Raw genomic sequence first — 20,595 nt, 5'->3', positions numbered from 1 at the left:
TCAGTCCCTGGTCTGGGAAGATTCCACATGCTTCAGAGCAACAAAGCCCATGGGCCACAACCATCGAGTCTGTGGGCTGCAGCTACTGAAGCCCATGTGCCTAGAGCCCATGCTTTGCAAGATAAGCTACCACAATGGGAAGCCTGAGCACCACAATGAAGAATAGGCCCCGCTTGCTGCAACTAGAGGAAGCCTGTGAGCAGCAACAAAGACCCAGTGCAACCAAAAATAATAAATAAATAAATACAATTATATTTTAAAAAGAAAGACATCGTGTAGGTTTGGACTGGGTGATTAGGTTGAAAGCTGACAGCTTCATAAACTCTAACAGAAAGTGAAAGTGTTAGCTGCTCAGTCATGCCTGACTCTTTACAACCCCATGAACTGTAGCCTGCCAGGCTCTTCTGTCCGTGGAATTCTCCAGGCAAGAATACTGAAGCGGTTGCCATGCCCTTCTCCAGGGGATCTTCCCAACCCAGGGATCGAACCGGGGTTTCCTGCACTGCAGGCAGATTCTTTACCATTTGAGCCACTAGGGAAGACCAAACTTTAACAGAGTTAGTTGGAATTAAAGTGAAGCTACCACATGAGATCCTTCAGCTCCAAAGATAAGGGACACAGTTCCTTCTGGCTGGTTTCAGCTTTCTCAGGCAACTGAGACATTTATGGCAGTGGGGAAGGTGAATCCTTATACTGTGCAGCAGTCCCATAGGGAAACCCACTCATTAACACAGAAAAGTTGCTCATTGAAAGATGGAACACATAAGGATTGGCCATCCAGTGCTCTGAGAAACTGTGGGGGTTTTTAGATTGCTGGAGGGAGAAAGCAAGGCAGGTAAAAGAGCTGAAATGACTCCAGGGTGACACCTAGAGAAATTAAGCTCACAAACAGCACATGTGTCCACCAGATGGTTTTCAGTAGTAATTTTATCTGGGCAAATCAACTTTAAAATGGGGAATAGAGTTTCCCAAAAAGAAGAAAAGAGGAGCCAACAAATACTTCTGTAAGTATTTACTTAATTGGGAACTCAAGGAAACCCCACCCTGAAATGGCCAAGATGGGGTTGTTTGACATTCCCAAACTGGTTTTTGCACAGTTAAAGAAATTGATTTGATAAAACATCTTTTCAAAACTCTGAACCTAGGGGAACAAAAGTCCTTCCAGGAGGAGCTTGCATTTCTCTCCTTGTGCTTTGAGATATAAAATGTTCTACCAGGACTCTCAGGAACTCTTCTCTACACCACCTCCAATTTCTGAGACAGAGGGGAAAAAACAGACAAGAGGCCTTTTTAAACTCAAGCAAGTAAATATAACTAATTCTGTCAACTTACATATAAACAAATGTGTTTTATATTGTTATAACTGATTAATGACTAAGCTTTTAGTTTTTATTTTATTTTTTAATGACTAAGCTTTTCAGTGAAGCTATGGGATCTCTGGCTGTGTATGTCTATATGTCTGTGTATATGTTATAGATATAATATATTTCTACCTCTGGGTAGTATTGCTAAAATTAATTTGTAAAGGAGCTCTATATAATTGGCTTAAATGAAATTAAGCACTTATATAAATTCTCAGAAATATAAAAGAAACTAACCCAAATGGACTTCAGGTTCACATGAATCTAATATTCAGTATTACATTAATATCTGGTGTTAAACAAGTTTAAGTCTTTTGATTTAATTAATATTGAGATGGCATAATCAGCATTATGTATAATCCTCTTATTGTATATAGGGTTGCTAAAAGTCAAATAAGATCTGATTATCTCTATTACAAAATTTGTCAGAAAGAAAAATAACTTGCTATAGTAAGATTTTTACAAGTAAATTAAGTGTAAATGAGATAAGAGTTTTTAGGTAAACTCTAGGAATAATTATGTTTTATGGTATGTTTACTTAAAAACAGTTTCTGCAGATTTTTGGTAACTTGAAATTTTGGAGTTTTGCTAAGTTAAATGATAGAAGTTTATTGAATATCTAGGTCATTTACAAATAAAATAATATACTGAAACGTTAATATAAAGATTCTTTTACAGAGAAACTAATGATATTTAGGACTATTAGTTAATATGAGACATCGTCTATAAGAAAGTACATGATTTTAGAAATTATAGCTAATAAGTTTGTCATTGTACAGAATGCTAATTAAAAACAGTTCATAATTGCTTACTTCTTAACTTTTACTAGAAATTAAGGTTTTAAAGGTTCAAGATTATAATTAAAATATATCATTCAAACTTTCAAAAATTAATAAGGAAAATATATATTTGTATGCAAAGGAAAAATAAAGTATAAAGAATGGAAGTGAATTTTGTTAAGGGAAAAGGAAATAATTTTGTCCTAAAAAAGGTTAAAGACAGAGAGAGAAAAGGGACAACATAGGACAAAATCTGAAGATAAAAAAAGAAAGTTATAGAAGGTTATGGAAAAGAAATTCTAGGAAAAGAGTTTTGTATGGGAGCAGGTCTGGCTAAGATTAGAATTAACTTGATTGAGTTTTACTATTAAAAATAAGATGGTACAAAATTAGAATTTGGTTTTCTCTCTCTGTTAAGAGGGACAAAGTTTTCTTGGAATATTGATCTGCTTTTGATGGCAGATTGTAAAGTTTCTTTACCTTTTAAACAACATGTTATAAATTTTTGTATTTGCCTTTGAAATATTCTGTTGTCATTTGATTGAGGGCAGGAGGGGAAGGGAGTGACAGAGGATGAGATGGTTGGATGGCGTCACTGATTCAATGGACATGAGTTTGAGCAAGCTCCAGGAGATAGTGAAGGACAGGGAAGGCTGGTGTGCTGCAGTCCATGGGGTTGCAAAGAGTTGAACATGACTTAATGACTGAACAACAACAATTATCACTTGGTTAAATAAATATTGTTTCATAGTGACCTATGATCCTATCTGACCAAGTATTTTAAATTTTTAAAAAAATTATTTACTTATTTATTTTTGGCTGCACTGAGTCTTCACTACTCCGTGTGGACTTTCTCTAGTTGCTGTGAGTGGCGGCCACTCTCTAGTTGTGGTGCATGGGCTTCTCATTGTAGCAACTTCTCTTATTGTGAAGCACGGGCTTTAGATGCATGGGTTTCAGTAGTTGTGTCACATGGGCTTAGTTGCCCCTCGGCACGTGGAATCTTCCCAGACGAGGGATTGAATCCATGTCCCCTGAATTGACAGGTGGATTCCTAACCACTGAACCACCAGGGAAGTCCCTAAAATTTTTTGATATCTTTGACAAACTTCCTCAAACCAATTTTAAATGAAGTTATTTTGACCTCTAGCTAACTTGGGGATACTTCAGAGGGTACTAAAATACCTCAAAGAAAGATAATAAGTTAATTATGCTTATTTGGTATATTAAATTACAGGGGAAGCACTATCAACTTTCTTAGGTTATAGTGTATGTTGTATTAGTTGCTCAGTCATGTCTGACTCTTTGGGACCCCATGGACTGTAGCCTGCCAGGCTCCACTGTCCACGGAATTCTTCAGGCAAGAATACTGGAGTGCGTTGCCATTTCCTTCTCCACTGTGGGTAATTGTTATTAACATAAATGTTCTGGAAATTATATGAAATGTCTAAAATTTGACTGTGTCCTGATAAAATGTTATCAGTCATAATTCTAATTATTATTTTAATATTCTATGTCACAAAAATAACTAAATTTCTTTGACAACTACATTGTAATCAGGTCTTTAGCCATGCCCTTTAAAGTCTTTTGTCATCTATAGACAATTATTATTTTGCTCTGATGCTTTGAAAAAATGCTTCGTCTTCAAGAAGACTCAGAGAAAGGGCTTTCTGCTAAGTACAGGTTTCTGAAAATGTTTAAATTATACTACTGAACTAGGTAAAAAATGAAAAGAATTCTAATGGAAAACCTGATGGCTTCATAAACCTATGAAGTATCAAGATTAACAAGTATGGCTATTTGTCTGAAATATTATTGACTTTTAATCTTTGCTTTCCAGATATAAAGAAACCTTTCCTCTTAAGCTAACTGTGATTTATAACAATCTGATGAATTATATCTTTGTAAGCAGAACTGAAAACATTTATCTTTTCTCTCTACTTGATCCCTGCGGAATTTGGAAACTATTAGCGAGTATTCTTATTTTCATGGCAATACGGTTATGTGCATAAGTTCAGTAAGAACCTATTCTCCTTACAACAGCACACAATTGGAAACATTGGTTATACTATCAAGGTTTTGACTGGAATGTCATAATTGAGAGACATGTGCATAGACTCAGATACGACAAGACAGCATTAAGGAACTAAGACTGACTTTATGGAGCCATTAACTCCTTGAGAAAAATAGTCTGGTACCTTGCAACCTTATCAGGTGAATAATTTAAGCCATTTCCTGGCAGGTTCAAGAACCTCAAGACATTTTGGACCCTCAAGAAGAGTGTGATTCACCCTTTATAGATATCTCAAACAGAATCTGATGGCAAGTCCTTAGCATGACTTTCCTGGCCTCGAGAAACCTTTTAAAGTTCAAATCTGAGAATCCTTATGAAAAGTTCCAGCAAAACCAACTTAAAAGAGCTTTTGTTGTTGTTCAGTAGCTAAGTCATGTTTGACTCTTTGTGACCCCATGGACTGAGGCACACCAGTCTTCCCTGTTCTTCACTCTCTCTTCAAGTTTGCTCAAACTCATGTCCACTGAGTCCGTGATGCTATTTAACCATCTCATCATCTCCCACCCTCTTCTCCTTTTGCCTTCAATTTTTCCCAGCATCTGGGTCTTTTCCAATGAGTCAGCTCTTTGCATCAGGTGGCTAAAGTATTGGAGTTTCAGCTTCAGCAACAGTCCTTCTAATGACTATTTAGGACTGATTTCCTTTAGGACTGACTGGTTTGACCTCCTTGCAGTCCAAAGGACTCTCAAGAGTCTTCTCCAGCACCACAGTTCAAAAGCATCAATTCTTTGGCACTCGGCCTTCTTTGTGGTCCAACTCTCAAATCTGTACGTGACTACTGGAAAAACCATAGCTTTGACTATACAGACCTTTGTTGGCAAAGTGATGTCTCTGCTTTTTAATATGCTGTCTATTTTGGTCATAGCTTTCCTTCCAAGGAGAAAGTATCTTTTAATTTCATGGCTGCAGTCACTGTCTGCAGTGATTTTAGAGCCCCCCAAAATAAAACCTGTCACTGTTTCCACTTTTCCTTTCTGTTTGCCATGATCTTGATGGGACCCCAAAATTTTGATTTTTAAGCATATATGGTCAATTATACTTATATATAATCAGGTTAAGTTTATTGAAAGTGGACTCATTTTGCAAGCAAATTAGTCTTAATCTGGCTATATTTTGTAGAGACAAGGATGGTTTTCAAAAGAAAAATTATGTTTCAGTAATATACCTTTGTAGATATTAAGTTCTAGTGCTATTAGTTGTCTTTGAGTTTTAGTATTTACTGCCTAAGAGTCACTTCCCAGATGACTCCTTTTTACCAATTTGCATTATTGTAAGGTTTAATGAACTATTAAAAGGACACTCTAAAATTGTTTCTGATGTTTACCCTAGTAATCTATCTGTGGATGAAGATCAGATGTGCCATGACCTGAAACAAGGAGATTTCAAACTGGAAAAGACATCATTTAAAGAACTGTCTCCAACCTAGATGAAAGGATTTTTATCATATTCTTAACTAGCTCGTAGCTCGTGTGCAGTGAAATCAAAGAGAATTAACTCCTGCATTCATTCCTCCCACTTTAAAAATGGCCCCTGTACCAGACTGTTCTAAAGACAGGACTGCTGACCTCAATACCACCTTAAAACAATACCCACACCAGGATGAGAAGAACATGACATGAGAAGTGAACAGCTATTCCAAGATGCTGGGCCTGACCTATGTGATCATTTATAGTGTTTTCTTGGTTTTATCATGGATACACAAATCCTATGCAGAGTTTAAAAATCAATCCAGTTGTTGTATTTATGGTCAATTACCCATGTTCAGTACTTTTGGTTTACCTTGGTGGATTTTTCCACTCCAAGGCTTGATTGGATGGCCCTTAGGAAATTTATTCTAGAAGAAATGGTTCTGTTCAAGCCCTTATTGATATTACTAGATGGGACTCCCTCACTTGGCTAATCAGTCATACCTGCTTTGACCCTGGCCATAAATACAATTCTTCTTTAAAGGTTAATCACTCAAGCTCAATCAGAACAATGAGCTAAATTTCAGTCAAAAATCATAACCTCCTGCTTACTGGGAGAGACCGTCCCTCAATTATGGGATGGATTTATATTGTTAATACCAGGCTATAGTCATTTAAATTTAAAGGCTTCCTTATGGTGGGAACAATTAAATTATACTAAGGATAATGAGCTTAATAACATTAGGAAATTGGGCTGAGTGCCTTATGAAAAACATCAACTTATCATTACCCTTAAAGATAGTGATTGGTATGGAACAGATGGATCAGGTGACCAGGGCTCACATCCAGTGGAGGTTCTTGGTTTAAATGCTAACTTAAGGGACTTCCCTGGTGGTCCAGTAGCTAAGACTCCACACTTTCAATGCAGGGGACCTGGGTTTTGTTCCTGGTCGGGGACCTAGACCTCACATGCTGCAACTAAGAATTTGTATGCCAAAACTAAAGATCCCCCACTCCACAACTAAGACTCGGTGTGGCAAAATAAATTAAAAAATTCTTACTTAAGGCTTTTAAAAATGCTACTAACTGTACTACCTGTATTCTGCTTACTCTACAAGATTGTTGTTTTTCATATTACCCAAAGTGCAACTGAGATTCTGACAAATATTTTGATGACTAAGCAGCTTGAAACAGTCAACCAAATATACAGCTGTTTAGTCCCTAAGTCGTGTCCGACTCCTTGCGACTCCATAGACTCAGTGCGCCAGACTCCTCTGTCCATGGAATTCTCCAGGCAAGAATACTCGAGTGGGTTGCCATTTCCTTCTCCAGGAGATCTTCCCAACCCAGGAATTGAACCTGGATCTCCTGAGTCATTTCCCACTGAACCACCAGAGAAGCCCCGACCAAATATATAGTTCTATATAAAATTAAAATAATTTTTTTTTTCTGTTAATAGGAATGGTTTTATTTGGGGAGTGGGGTTGTCTTGCAGAGTAAGCTGATGTTTACTGGGTGGTGGGGTGGGGGTAGGGGACAGGGAAGGAAGTGCAGAGGGAAGGGCTCTGTGCCCATCCGTCTTTATAGACAAGTTCAGATTGTCTACCCATTGTTCTGTTTATGCATCTTAGTTAATATTGCTGTGTATTAAAGAACAAGCAAGTCCTAATGCCCAAAGTATATTAAAAGTAGAGGTAGTAAAATAACCCCTTAATGAATGTCTTTTGTTGGTTTTTAGGAAGGGCTGTGTCTTCTGGGAGTATCTATGTTAATCCACCTCTTAGAACTAGATGTAGTCTGGTACTTAGTCGCTGCAATGCTGGAGGAGTAAGAGGAAGGGTGAGGGGAAGGGCTCTTGGCTAATATCTCCCATTATCTGGAAGACAGTTTTAGGTTATAACCATAGGTCTGTATGTGCATTTTTGTGAAGTACCTACGTTTATTGTGGACAAGGTTCATTACTTTGCAACATCTATGCTTTTTAGATGTCCTGAGGTGACAATGTATGATATATAAAGTAGAACTAGTGAATTAACCAATTTGTCAATATCTTTGTTATAACTGATTTTTAAAAAAAGGCAGCATCTTGGACCTGGAATAATTACACCTTCTCTGAGAAATGTACATCAGGACTTGTTCATTTAGGTTGGCAGCTGAGGGGCGGAAGGAAGTATAGAGGGAGGGCTGAATGTGGATGTGTTCACGTTTGTATTTTGATGATAACCATTGATGTGTGTGCATCTCCTGGCTGTACTATAGGAATGCATTGTTAAATAATTCAGCAGAAACATACCTCCTTGCTAATACCTTAATAGTTTAGATCAGATGATGAATCCTTTTAGAACTATTATACTTTGTGTACTCTCTTGCTTTATGTCTCATTTTAATTGAACATTAAGGGAATGTAGTATTTTAATCATAGCTCTGCCAATACGTTTATCTAGAGGCTTGTTGCCATTTTTGTCTTTGAAATTTTTGTTGCCAAGAAAGGCAAGATTACATTTTTTTCCTTCCAGATTGAGTTGGTGTAGTGTATTCTTGGTTATCAAAATACTCATAGCTGTGGGACTTTGAAATGGTAAATATTCATAATGTGTGAAACAGCATGATACATAACTATATGATCTCAATTACATAAAAAATAGATGCTTAGTTGTGAAAATAAACAAATGAGACCTAGAAGGACATGTCAAACAGTAAACTGCTTGTGATTATGAATGACTTTGTTTTTTGCTTCTTGTGCTTTTTGATTTCCTATTATGCACATGTTAACTTTTAAGAAATAAATGTTATTTTAAAAACCTTAAAAAAAAATTAAAATAATTGTAATAATGTAACTCTGGACAGAGAAGCCTGGCATGCTGCAGTCCATGGGGTCACAAAAAGTCAGATACCACTTAGCGACTGAACAACAATAGTGTAACTCTAGGTATGGGAAGAAGCAACAAAAGGGAATCATTTCCTGAAACAGCAGACTAGTGAGACGAGTGGTTCAGATACTTTTATGGCTACTATTAACAGGGACATTAATAATGCACTGAGTAGCATATCAAGGGAATCCTGTCTGACCTAGGGATAAGCCTTCCTGGCACCATGGGACAATTTGGTTATGAAATGCCTCCCAAACCTTGGTTAAATTTAGGACCACAGGGAGGCACTGTAAAACAACGAATGTCACTCACCATCCAGTTTCACAAATCTACTAGATTAAGTCCTCAGCACTGACCTACAATACACCCTGAAAAAAATTCAGGATGAAGAACAGGGTGAGCCACTGTGCTTTGAGAAAACAGGCAAAACAGACCCTTAGATAGCTGGATATGATAGGAACATTTTTTTGTGAACCCCAATTCTTGCATTTTCCCATACTTAGAAAAGCATTAAAATCATGAACTGAGATACCTGTTCCTCTTGACTAGCAGTAACTTTCTATCAAGATGTATGCTGGATTGCACACACCGTTTACCAAAGTTACAGATATATTGGCCTCTCCCCCTACCTCTTGGGAGTAGTTCCTCAGAGCTAGGGAAGAAAGAATTAAAAAGCTGATTCAGGGAGGGAGGGGAAAAAATAGATTTCTGTTTTAGAGTGTTGAGTTTCAGAACTGTCTCAGGAACATCAAAGGGGAGCTTACCTACATAAAAGCATTTGGACAGCAACTTAAATCTAAAAACCAAAAAACTCCACTTACTTCATCGGAAAAAGTTCACTTCACTTATTCCCTTGAATCTCCATACCTGCTAAGAAGTGAAGATGTATGTTAGGATCTTCTGATGCCGTCCAGAATCTTGGCTTTCTCTGCCCACTGAAGCCAAATAAAAAAATATGGAGACAAGGTTTGGAGGAAATAGAAAGGCGGCTTCAATCCTCAGGTGGAGGAAGGGAGACACAGCAGGCTCCCGACTCAAGCACTGGGCCTCCCTTCCTTGAGAAATCAGGGGATTATATAGGTGAGGGCTCACAGCGAAGGGTCAGTGACAAGGAACAAAAGTGTAAGGATCTTATATTCTTCTTCCTCTTGTACTGTTTCAAAATAGTTATAGGCTGGAGTCAAGCAGCCTGTTAGCTGGGTCCATTGTCTTTCCTGAATTGTACTGGAGTCTTCCCCTGGTGACTTAGTTGGTAAAGAATCTGCCTGCAATGCAGGAGACCCAGGTTTGATCCCTGGGTCAGGAAGTTTCCCTGGAGGAGGAAATTGCAATCCACTCCAGTATTCTTGCATGGAAAATCTCATGGACAGAGGAGTCCATAGGGCTATGACCCACAGGGTCGCAAAGAGGTCCATCCAAGAGGACTGAATGAATTTTGCATGCATGCATGCACTGACTACAGACAGGAACATTCAAAGTAACAAAAGTGCTCAGAAAAGGACAAGAGAAAAAAAACTTTTTCCTTTTTCTCACTGGAACACCTTTAGTACTTTATAGAATTAAAAAATAAAATTCAGCCAAATACATTTCAAATATCTAATTAGTTATAGCAGATTCATAAATTAGGCAGCATCCCATATCTTCAAAGGGCTATAGTAAAGGAATGGTTTTTAAACGCAGGACATGGAATCCATAAACAGAAGAAAAGATTACTTTAGGCATGAAAGTGAAAGTCGCGCAGTCCTGTCGGACTCTTTGCGACCCCCATGAACTATACAGTCCATGGGATTTTCCAGGCCAGAATACTGCAGTGGGTAGCCTTTCCGTTCTCCAGGGGATCTTCCCAACCCAGGAACTGAACCCAGATCTCCCGCATCGCAGGCATCAGTTCAGTTAAATTCAGTTGCTCAGTCATGTCTGGCTCTTTGCGACCCCATGAATTGCAGCACGCCAGGCCTCCCTGTCCATCACCAACTCCCAGAGTCTACCCAAACTCATGTCCATCGAGTCCATGATGCCATCCAGCCATCTCATCCTTTGTTGTCCCCTTCTCCTCCTGTCCCCAATCCTTCCCAGCATCAGGGTCTTTTCCAATGAGTCAGCTCTTTGCATGAGGTGGCCAAAGTATTGGAGTTTCAGCTTCAACATCAGTCCTTCCAATGAACACCCAGGACTGATCTCCTTTAGGATGGACTGGTTGGATCTCCTTGCAGTCCAAGGGACTCTCAAGAGTCTTCTCCAACACCACAGTTCAAAAGCATCAATTCTTTGGTGCTCAGCTTTCATCACCGTCCAACTCTCACATCCATACATGACCACTGGAAACACCATAGCCTTGACTAGACAGACCTTTGTTGGCAAAGTAATGTCTCTGCTTTTCAATGTGCTATCTAGGTTGGTCATAACTTTCCTTCCAAGGAGTAACCCTTATGGCAGAAAGTGAAGAGGAACTAAAAAGCCTCTTGATGAAAGTGAAAGAGGAGAGTGAAAAAGTTGGCTTAAAGCTCAACATTCAGAAAACTTAGATCATGGCATCTGGTCCCATCACTTCATGGCAAATCGATGGGGAAACAGTGGAAACAGTGTCAGACTTTATTTTTGGGGGCTCCAAAATCACTGCAGATGGTGACTGCAGCCATGAAATTAAAAGACGCTTACTTCTTGGAAAGAAAGTAATGACCAACCTAGATAGCATATTGCAGGCATAGGTAACCTATCTTATGGGGAATGGAAGGGGTCTATATGGCAGATAATCTCAGCTTCCTTTGGGGACAACAGAGAGCCCGTTTGACAGATTGCCTCATTGGTGCTGACCAAAAAATTCCTGACTAACTTGTTAAGACTACATTTCTGGGTGACGTTGAAACTTTAGCTACGACAGGTATTAATTCCCGGATTAGGGTCTTGTCCTAACAATAAGTGACTCCATTTCAAGCCTACAGTTTTCTTTCAAACAATAGTAAAGTTGAAATAAGGACATCCAGAGAGATGAAGTGACCTGCCATTATAACAAAGCAGGCAAAGACCTCTTCATTCCAAATCCCGCGGCGTTCTCCTTCACAATGCTGCCTTTTCGATTGAAATGGGTCTGGAAGTTAGTGCCCTTCCCTCTCTAAAACTGAGAGAACATTTAGGAACCATCTGCAGAGTTAAGGTGTGGGAATGCTCTCAGAGGGAAAGGATGCATTTTCCCAGTTGAGCGCCTCTTACTGCTCCTCTAACACCCTTTCCGCTTTGTGTCTTTTTTTTTTTTTTTTAATAAATTTATTTATTTTAGTTGGGGGCTAATTACTTTACAATATTGTAATAGTTTTTGCCATACATTGACATGAATCAGCCATGGGTTTACATGTGTTCCCCTTCCCGGACCCCCCACCCACCTCCCTCCCCATCCTTTGTGTCTTTTAAGCGCGAAAAATTTTCTCAAAAGACCAGGTGCGCTCAGGCTCCTCTTTCTTAGAACTACATTTCCCACAATGCCTCAGGAGGCCCCACGAAGCAAGAAACTACAATGCCCGAAATGCCAAGGGTTTTTTTTCTTTTTTAGAGGCGGATAAGCTTCCACTCCAAATTCAAAAATGAAGTTTACCCATTCTAGAGCCCAGATATAGTCACTTCTTTCCCCTTTCCTGCCGGAGACTTCCGTTCCCAGCTCGAACTTCCGACTCCATTCTTCTCCCGGTGGGAATGCCTGGGATAAAGACGCAAGCTGCGAGTAGAGCGCATGCGCTGAGCGCACCGGGTTTGGACCTTCTGGGAGGCCTGCAGGTCCGGGCGCGTCCCGCCTTGCGCGTGCGCAGACGATAAACCAACGCCCCGGAGTTGAGGCGCGGGTGTAGTGCCGCGTTTTAGTGAAGTCGCACGTGAAGAGCAGCGGTGGCCAGAGCCCGGTGAGTGCAAGCTGAGACCGGGGCTCGTGAGCTGCACGCGGGACTGGGTGGCGGCGGCCGCTACAGGTGGGAGCCCCGCGGCCGCGAGGCCTGGCGGGCGCCTGTGGGGAGGGGTCCGAAGTCGCGCGGCGGGCAGTCTTAACTTTGGACCCGGATCCTCGTTGCTATGCAACAGGGGGCGTCGTTACTAAGTAACAGGGGAGGCGCGCGTTTCCGGGGAGAAGAGAGTTCTAGGTGCTGCTCCGAGGTCCGGTCGAGGACACGCGGCTGTCAGGTTTGCGGGACGAGGCCAGCGCTGAGCCCCTCGACCCCGACTCCCGCCTACGGCTCGGCCTCCCGCGGCTTCACTCCGAGCCCTTCGGGGGTACCCCGAACCCCTGGGCCGCGCCGCCTCCCTTGCCGGCGACGTCACCCAGCAGCCTTGGCAGGGGACACGCTGTTCGAAATAGCACAAGCATGCCACTGACACCCTGTCTCGGGGAGGCCGGGCCCTGGGGAAGGCGCCGTGCGCATGGGAAGCTGCCCCTTTGCTCGTCGCCCTGCCCCCAAACAGTTGCTGGGCAGCAGCTGTTAGGGTTTTAGCGGGGGCTGCCCCCACCTGCCAGGACGCTGACTTCATACTCCCGAGTAGCAGCTTCACCGGGTCTAGGAGCTTCCTTTCCACGCAGCTGTGCTTTTCGAGTGGCCGCTGCATATTTGGATCAACTTTAAAATAGTTCTCTCCGTACCTCTCCATGGCTCTCCGTTGCCATGCTCACCGCTTCTTGGCGGGCTTCTAACACTCATTTAACAAGAATTTATTAGTCATTGTTCTGTGCTAGGTGCTGGGGATCCCAAGGAAGGTTAGCTGTCAAGTCTGAAGGGGAAGTGCTCAAAGTCTATTAGGGAAGGCAGGCATAAAAACTGCTAAACTATGCTACAGTGCATTGAGTGGTAAATTGGCAATTTGTGGGCTACAACTTGCCTATAGATGTTTATAGTTTACAAAGTTCTTGTAGAAACATGTTAACTACTTGCATTAACTCTTAACCTCGTTTGAACCCATTTGAGATTTGAGGAGACTAAAACTCAGACAGGTTAAGTAATAAGGTAAAAGGTAGTGGCTTCTAAATTTTATTTTTTTTGGCCGCGCTGCAGTGCATGTGGTATCTTAGTTCCCTGCCCAGGGATTGAGCCCACACCCCCTGCGTTGGAAGCATGGAGTGTTAACCACTAGACTGCCAGGGAAGTCCAGTAGTGGCTTCTAGTGTGTGGCAGAACTGAGCCTGGGACAGAAAAGTCTAGAGTGCTTTGTACACTGCTGCATTTTGGGGGCTTTGCCCGAACGGTAGACTTTTCCCTGTGCTGCTGATCATTTGTGGCAGCTGTCCTGTTATGCATCAGAAACCCCCAAGGAGCGCTGAAAACAAAAGCCTGAACCTGACTTTGGGGAGAGTCCCAGTAAAGAAGCCCCGGGGGCTGGAGGGTGCAGGTGGGACAGACACTCCAGCTTGAGCAGGCTCGGGCCCTTCTCATGGCAACCACAGTTGAGAACTGCTGCTCCACGAGGGCAGTTTCTCCAATGGTGGGGAAATCAGGACCGACAGAAGGCACAAAATCAGCTGCCCCTCCTGCCATGTTGTGATTTATAGTGCGAGAGGAAGCGACCAGGAGGAAGGAGCCTTGGCGGGGAGTCTGGGGACCGCCCACCCTGCCCTCTTAGCAAACCACAGCTAAACATATAGTGCCTTCTCACTACCACAGTTAAATGAAGCAGTTTCCCCAGTTCAGCCTGTCCCTGCCCGAGCCATATTGCTGCTGCCTAGAGAAAAGTGGCAGGTCTAGTCCCGGCTTTTTGCTGCAGAACTATGACCTGTGAGTCCAGCAGGTGGGTCATCATTTGGTGGGTGGTCTCCATGTGGGAGTTTGGGTGTCCTCTGTCTGTGAGGTGGTTGATGTGGGGGCAGAACTTTAAGCTCCTTGAGGGCAGCAACCATGTCTTAATGAGGCAGGGTGGGTGGGGTGTGGAAGCAAAAGGACACAGTTTAGACCCTGGGTTCTGGAGTCAGGTCCCCGTCCTGCTGTGTGAACTTGAACAACACTTGATCTCTCTAAGCCATAGTTTTCTGAGTAAATATGGAGAAATAGCAGTATCTTATAAGATTGTTGTGGACTTAAATGAGATGGTGAAAGAACAAGCTCTTTGTAAATTATAAAGCAACACACACACACATACACAATTTGTTGTTGTTGAGTGCCTGCTATTTGCTGAGACGTTTAAGACATCCTTCCTCTCAAAGCTCAAGGCTGCTGCAGCCCCTGACTCCCATGGCTTTTTATCAAAAGTATTTGGTTGGGATGAGGAGGTGTCATGGTGATGGGTTAGACCCTTGCTGAAGGAGAAATGAGGAGGAATCCTGTTAAAGAAAACAATTTGAAGAAAAAAGGGAAAAGTGAAAGTGTTAGTCAGTTGTGTCCAACTCTTTGTGACCCTATGGACTGTAGCCTGCCAGGCTCCTCTGTCCATGGGATTCTCCAGGCAAGAATACTGGACTGGGTAGTCAGTCCCTTTTCCAGGGGAATCTTCCCAACCCAGAGATCGAACCCAGGTCTCCTACATTGCAGGCAGATTCTTTACCATCTGAGCCACCAGGGAAACCTTTGAAGAAAGGGAGTAGCCAGTAATCTCCTCTCTTATCTGCAAAGGGCACACTCCGGAATCGGGTTAGATTTGGTTTCTGGTATATTTCTAGAGGTTGACTGGCAGGCAATGCCAGCCTCACTGTGGAGAGTTTATTTCAAGGTCCCCCAGGTCTCCTCGGATTTCCAGGTGGCTCAGTGGTAAAGAATCCGCCTGCCAATGCAGGAGATGTAGGAGCCATGAGTTCGATGCCTGGGTCAGGAAGAACCCGTGGAGGAGAAAATGGCAACCCATTCCAGTATTCTTGCCTGAAGAATCCCATGGACAGAGGAGCCTGGCAGGCTACAGTCCATGAGGTCGCAAAGAGTCGGACACGACTGAGCGATTGAGCACACACAACTCCCCTGGACTGGAGCAAATGGCTGCCTGAAAGTTGAGGCTGGCACAGAACGCAGGAGGCTTCCACTTGGGGGTGGGGGTGGGGAGCAATTGACGTCGCCTTGACCTTCTAGATAGGAGGAGACGTCATCGGATCCCTGCGGGTGGAGGTCCTTGGATATAGAATCCAACCCAAGATAGCAACCCTGCTCGTTAAGTCCCCAGTGCGGTCATGACCCAGATAGACCAGGAACTGACCTGTGCTTTCCTCATCTCTGACCACAGGCAGGCAGGAACCATCTGGTTCTTGATTTGTGCCAGAAAAAGAGTAGAAGGCTTCCCAACCTGAGGTTGTTCCTCTGAACTGCCTGTTTTTGCAGCCTGATCGTACAGGTCTCAGGAAGGATTTAGAGCAGCTATTTCTGTGCCAGAAAGTGCCCCAAATGTGATATTTTTATAACCGGTTCTTCGACCCTCCTTCCCACTAAACAAGAATGAGAATATCTTCTCCTCCTTCTTGATTTCTGTCTGACTACCTGAGGGCCCTGGTAGCTACAAAAACTTCAAACACCTGAGTGCTCCTGCCTCAGGGTCCTGGTTAAGCCTCTGCTCAAGTCTGAATCTCAGACACTCCAGGAGCTGCAGGTTCATTTTTGAGCCTGGAAGAGAACAGGGAATTTGCCGGTGCTGTTTGACTTTTCTCAAGCACGGTAGCAAATAGAAGTTGGAACTGAAAATGTTTTTCTTGGCTAAATCCACTGGTACTTCAATGAGTTGATACTTGTTGGGTCTTAACTTGCCTACAGCATCACATTACAGAGGAGATCAGAGCATAAAACACAAAGCAGTTAAGTGAATTATCACCAGTAATTCATGGAGTGGATTGATAGATGCCAAGTCTATTTTAGCTCATGAATAATCTCTTGACTTTCCAAATCACTTGTGAGATTTAAGTTGGAGAGCATACAGCACGGTGGTATATACGAAGGTGCTGATGTCAGGTGCGTGCATGCTAAGTTGCTTCAGTGTCCAGCTCTTTGTGACCCCACAGACTGTATCCCAGCATGCTGCTCTGTCTGTGGGATTCTCCCGGAAGGAATACTGGAGTAGTTGACATGCCCGCCTCCAGGGGATCTTCCCAACCCAGGAATCGAATCCTTGTCTCCTGCACTGCAGGCAGATTCTTTCTAGCTGAGCCACCATGGAAGCCTGATGTCAGGAGCACCTGAATTCAAATCCTGGCTCCCCCACTTACTACTTATCCTTCCTCAGTAAAATAGGGGATAAGAACAGTACCTACCTAATGGGTTGTTGTGAGGATTAAATGAGATAGGTGGCCCATGGTTAACTTTTTATTATTAATAATATTGTTCCTTAAAAGTTGTGCTTTAAGTCTTTGGCTCCATTGGGGACTGGGGAGTTGAAGTCATTCAGTGTGAGTGGATCTTGACTTTGCACAGTGGAATCCTCTGGGGCGCTTTTGCACGTCTAAGCCCGGGCCATACTCACTGTGACATCAGAATCTCCTGTCTTAGGGCAGAGGCATCAATAGTTTGTGAAGCTTCCAGATGCTTCCAGTGAGCAACCACAGTTGTGATCCACCTTCACTTCTACAATTTGGAAGCAGAAGTTTGGGTCCAAATCCTGGCCTTTCTCCTTAGCCCCAGTGACCTTGGGGAGATGCTTAAGTCCTAAGTCTCAGTCTCTTCTCCTTTCTACCCATAGTGGTGAGGAGGATAAGAACCATTTCACATGATACCCCTGCAGAACAAATGGCCTATGTGCAGTGTGTTCTTATTTGAACACCCAACCAAGCACGTTTCTTTACATCTTTATACAGTGGTAATCCTATTTGAGTGCAATTTTTAAGTGTTTTTAAAAAAAGAAAAAATATATATATATTAGCTTTATCTAAAGTAGATTATAACTTCCTTGGGGACAAAGCTTTATAGTCTTACAATTTTTCTTTTTTTTTAATCCCAAAGCACCTAATACCCAGAGGCAGGCCTTCAGGTTTTTAGAACTGGAGTAAGCCTCAGAGAGATCTTCTCATCCACCTTAAGGCACTGACTTATACTTACTGCTTTGTTAATATGCAAACAGTAAAGAACATGAAAGAGGAACCCGAGAATCAGATGGTTGTGCCCAGCTGAGGTTGAAAGTCTCAGTTCTGCGTTTCAACTAACAGGGAGGGGCGGAGGAGAGTGCTGGGGCAAGTCATGCACAGAACAGTGGGTTTCTCTGCCAGTTTGGGCCCTCGCTCATGCTGTGCTTCTCAACCCTGGCAGATCCAGCCATGGCAGGCTCATGTAGCAGTTCGCCATGGGGCAAGCATCTGTTCAAAGTCCTCCTGACGGTGCTGGTGGCTCTCTTGCTCCTGCACTCAGCATCTTCCCAGTCACATCGAGACTTCGTGACGCCGGGCCAGCAGAAGAGGGAGGCCCCGGTTGATCTCTTGAGCCAGATTGGTCACTCTGTGCGGGGAACCTTGGATGCCTGGATTGGGGCAGAAACCATGCACCTGGTTTCCGAGGTAAGGAGGGTGTTCCCTGCTGTGACCACACACGTTGAGGACAGAGGAGCTGTTCATGGCAGCCCATCTTGACTCCACATCCTCTTCTTGACTCCACATCCTCTGTGTCATAATCTGTAGGGCAGAGAGCCCCCTAGTTTCACAGAATGAAGCCAGACAGCCACTGCCTTTTGCATCCCCTTTGTTTCATTCCTACCCCAGAGCCTTTAGTTCCACCCCCATCTTTCCCTTATCTCTGCCCTTTCTTGCCAGAAAGACTGGAAAATGAGCCATGTCCTATGGCTCATTTGTAAGCCTATGTCACTGGTGACTATGTGTCTGACTTTGGTCTAAATCTGACCTAAAGTCTTAAATTGGCAAAATATCAAGACCTGAGTCCATTCTTTCACCTGGAGAGGCGGGAGTGGGGATGACTCAGAGCCTTAAGGCAGGGCTGTCTCTTCTACCCAGTGGCATCCCAAACATGTTGCCACATACATTTGATAGGTCTTATTGAACACCTGAAACAAAGATCTTACCATTTATAAGATCCATAATACAGAAGAGCTGATTGACTTCGTTGTCACTGAAACATCCTAGGCCTTCAGGGATGCTGCTTCCCAGACCTTCAATCCTTGGGAGGCTAGGAGGACCCCCACCAAATTTTACAGGGTGACTGCTTCAGGGATTTGATGATTCCCCCACACACCCGCGTTCACCCACTACCACCACCAAAGTATTTGAGCACATCAGTTGAATTAGGGCCCCAGTGTCCTGGGTTCCAGCTCAGGAAGGAGAAATGGCCCATCCCCACGCACTGGAAGGTGGCTGTGGAAAGGACCCCTCAGCCAGGCCGAGAAGCAGGTGGAGGCATTCCTGGCTGGCGGTGGTGAGGCTCGGAGGAGAAGAGCATCATTAATTATGGACTTATCTCATGCCCTGCTCTTCCCACAGACCTTGGCGCAGATAATGTGGGCCGTCTCCTCAGCCATCTCTGTGGCCTTCTTCACGCTGTCTGGGATCGCTGCTCAGTTGCTGAACGCCTTGGGGCTAGAAGGTGAGTGGCAAGAGAACTGGTTAGGTCGGCTGGAGCTTAGCATGTCACTTCCTGTTTGTGAGAGTTTATCTTTTCAAGGTCTAGACTTTTCCCTAGCTGTTTAACACCTCCCAGGTCTCCCCAGAGGCAAGCCTAAGAGCAGGCTACCAACTGGGGCATTGTGCTAGCGTCTCTTCTAACCGGCACCCACAGAGGCTCACTCCCAATTCATAGATGCAACAGACTCAACCAAGGGAAGGAGTCTGCCCAGAGTCAGCTGGACCCAGAGCTGGGATTTAAGCTCCATGACCCGAGGGGAAAGGATTTTTCCTTGGCTAAGGGGGTTTGGCTCTTCGCCTTTTTATTGGTTCTTGACAGCGCCCCCCCACTCTCTTCACCGTGTCAGGGTGGCTGATTCTATGACTCTCTCCCCTTCCAGGAGATCACCTCACCCAGGGCCTGAAGCTCAGCCCCGGTCAAGTCCAGACCTTCCTGCTGTGGGGAGCAGCCGCCCTGGTTGCCTACTGGCTGCTGTCAGTGCTCCTTGGCTTGGTCTTGGCCTTGCTGGGGCGGATCCTGTGGGGCCTGAAGCTTGCCCTCTTCTTGGCCGCCTTTGTGGCCCTGGTGAGGTCTGTGCCCGACCCCTCCACCCGGGCGCTGCTCCTCCTGGCCTTGCTGACCCTCTACGCCCTGCTGAGCCGGCTCACTGGCACCCGGGCCTCAGGGGCCCAGCTGGAGGCCAAGGTGCGGGGGCTGGAACGCCAGGTGGAGGAGCTGCGCTGGCGGCAGAGGCGAGCGGTCAAGGGACCCCGGAACGTGGAAGAGGAGTGAGACGGTCGCCACGTGGAGGAGGAGTGAGAGGGTCGCCGGATGCCGCCCCCTGCATCATACCAAAGAGCCGAGCTGCTTCTGGGTCACACAACTCTCCTTCCAGCCCCTTGCCCCTTTCTCGCCCTGTCTCTGAACCTTTCAGACCTTTCTCTCTGCAGCCCCCTTAGCCGAGAGAGGAAGACCATCCCCCGACTTGTCCTCGGGGACCCTGTCCTCTGAGGTTCTTTGTCTGGGCTTGGTTCTCCCCACCCTTTCTCTGCTCCAGCCTGTCTTAGTGGGTCAGGTGTTTGGCGGGGGGCTCCTGCCAGCTTCTGCACTCGCTCTCAGCTGAACACCCCGATCACTGCTGATGGCCTCCATGACTCAGCCACGAGTTGCCTTCCTCCAGTGCTCTTTCCCTCCTGTCCTTCTCTAGCTCCCCCTTTGCCAGGTCCCCTGCTTCCATCCTTGTTTGTCTTCTCCCAGCCCTGTACTCCAGCCAAACCCCAGTCCCTCAAGGCGTGCTCCTGTCCCTTTCATTGCCTGGTGGTGGGGTGGGGGAGAGGCAAGGCCTATGGGGCCTGAGGGCAAACAGAAGTGGGGAAGTTCCCACTTGGGGCCGGGGCTGGAATGTACCTTGAGTCTGTTACAAGTGCCTTAATCCGAGCCAGCGAGGTCCTCCCTTTACCTGCTGCTGCCATACTGTATGTAAGAAACTGCCCTGTGGCTGCTTTGTGTCAAGAGGAAAGTGGTTCCTCTCGGATTCTTGATTCCCCTTCAGCCAGAGCAAAAGATGACTGCTTTGTAGGCTTGTGCCTGCAAGTAGGACCTTGCGATGGCCGTGAGATCCCCCGTGGGG

The 20,595-nt window shown here is 44.5% G+C and overlaps 1 protein-coding gene across 2 annotated transcripts; it reads left to right on the top strand.

The window, feature by feature from the left end:
• The first annotated feature begins 12,286 nt into the window (after positions 1-12,286).
• TMEM109 (transmembrane protein 109) lies at positions 12,287-19,854 on the top strand. 2 transcript variants are annotated; one of them, XM_081536314.1, is made up of 4 exons: positions 12,287-12,380; positions 17,667-17,911; positions 18,845-18,947; positions 19,366-19,854. In XM_081536314.1, exons 2-4 carry the CDS (start codon positions 17,675-17,677, stop codon positions 19,755-19,757), a joined length of 732 nt encoding a protein of 243 aa, XP_081392440.1. In that variant the 5' UTR covers positions 12,287-12,380; positions 17,667-17,674; the 3' UTR covers positions 19,758-19,854. The 2 variants fall into 2 exon arrangements, with proteins under 2 accessions (XP_081392440.1, XP_081392441.1); XM_081536315.1 differs by lacking the exon at positions 12,287-12,380 and adding an exon at positions 14,120-14,247.
• The last annotated feature ends 741 nt before the right edge of the window (positions 19,855-20,595 follow it).

Source organism: Giraffa tippelskirchi, chromosome 10 (assembly GCF_054371585.1).
Source record: "Giraffa tippelskirchi isolate mGirTip1 chromosome 10, T2T-mGirTip1v1.2.pri, whole genome shotgun sequence".
NCBI lineage: Eukaryota > Metazoa > Chordata > Mammalia > Artiodactyla > Giraffidae > Giraffa > Giraffa tippelskirchi.
This window is presented reverse-complemented; position numbering and strand designations above follow the sequence as displayed.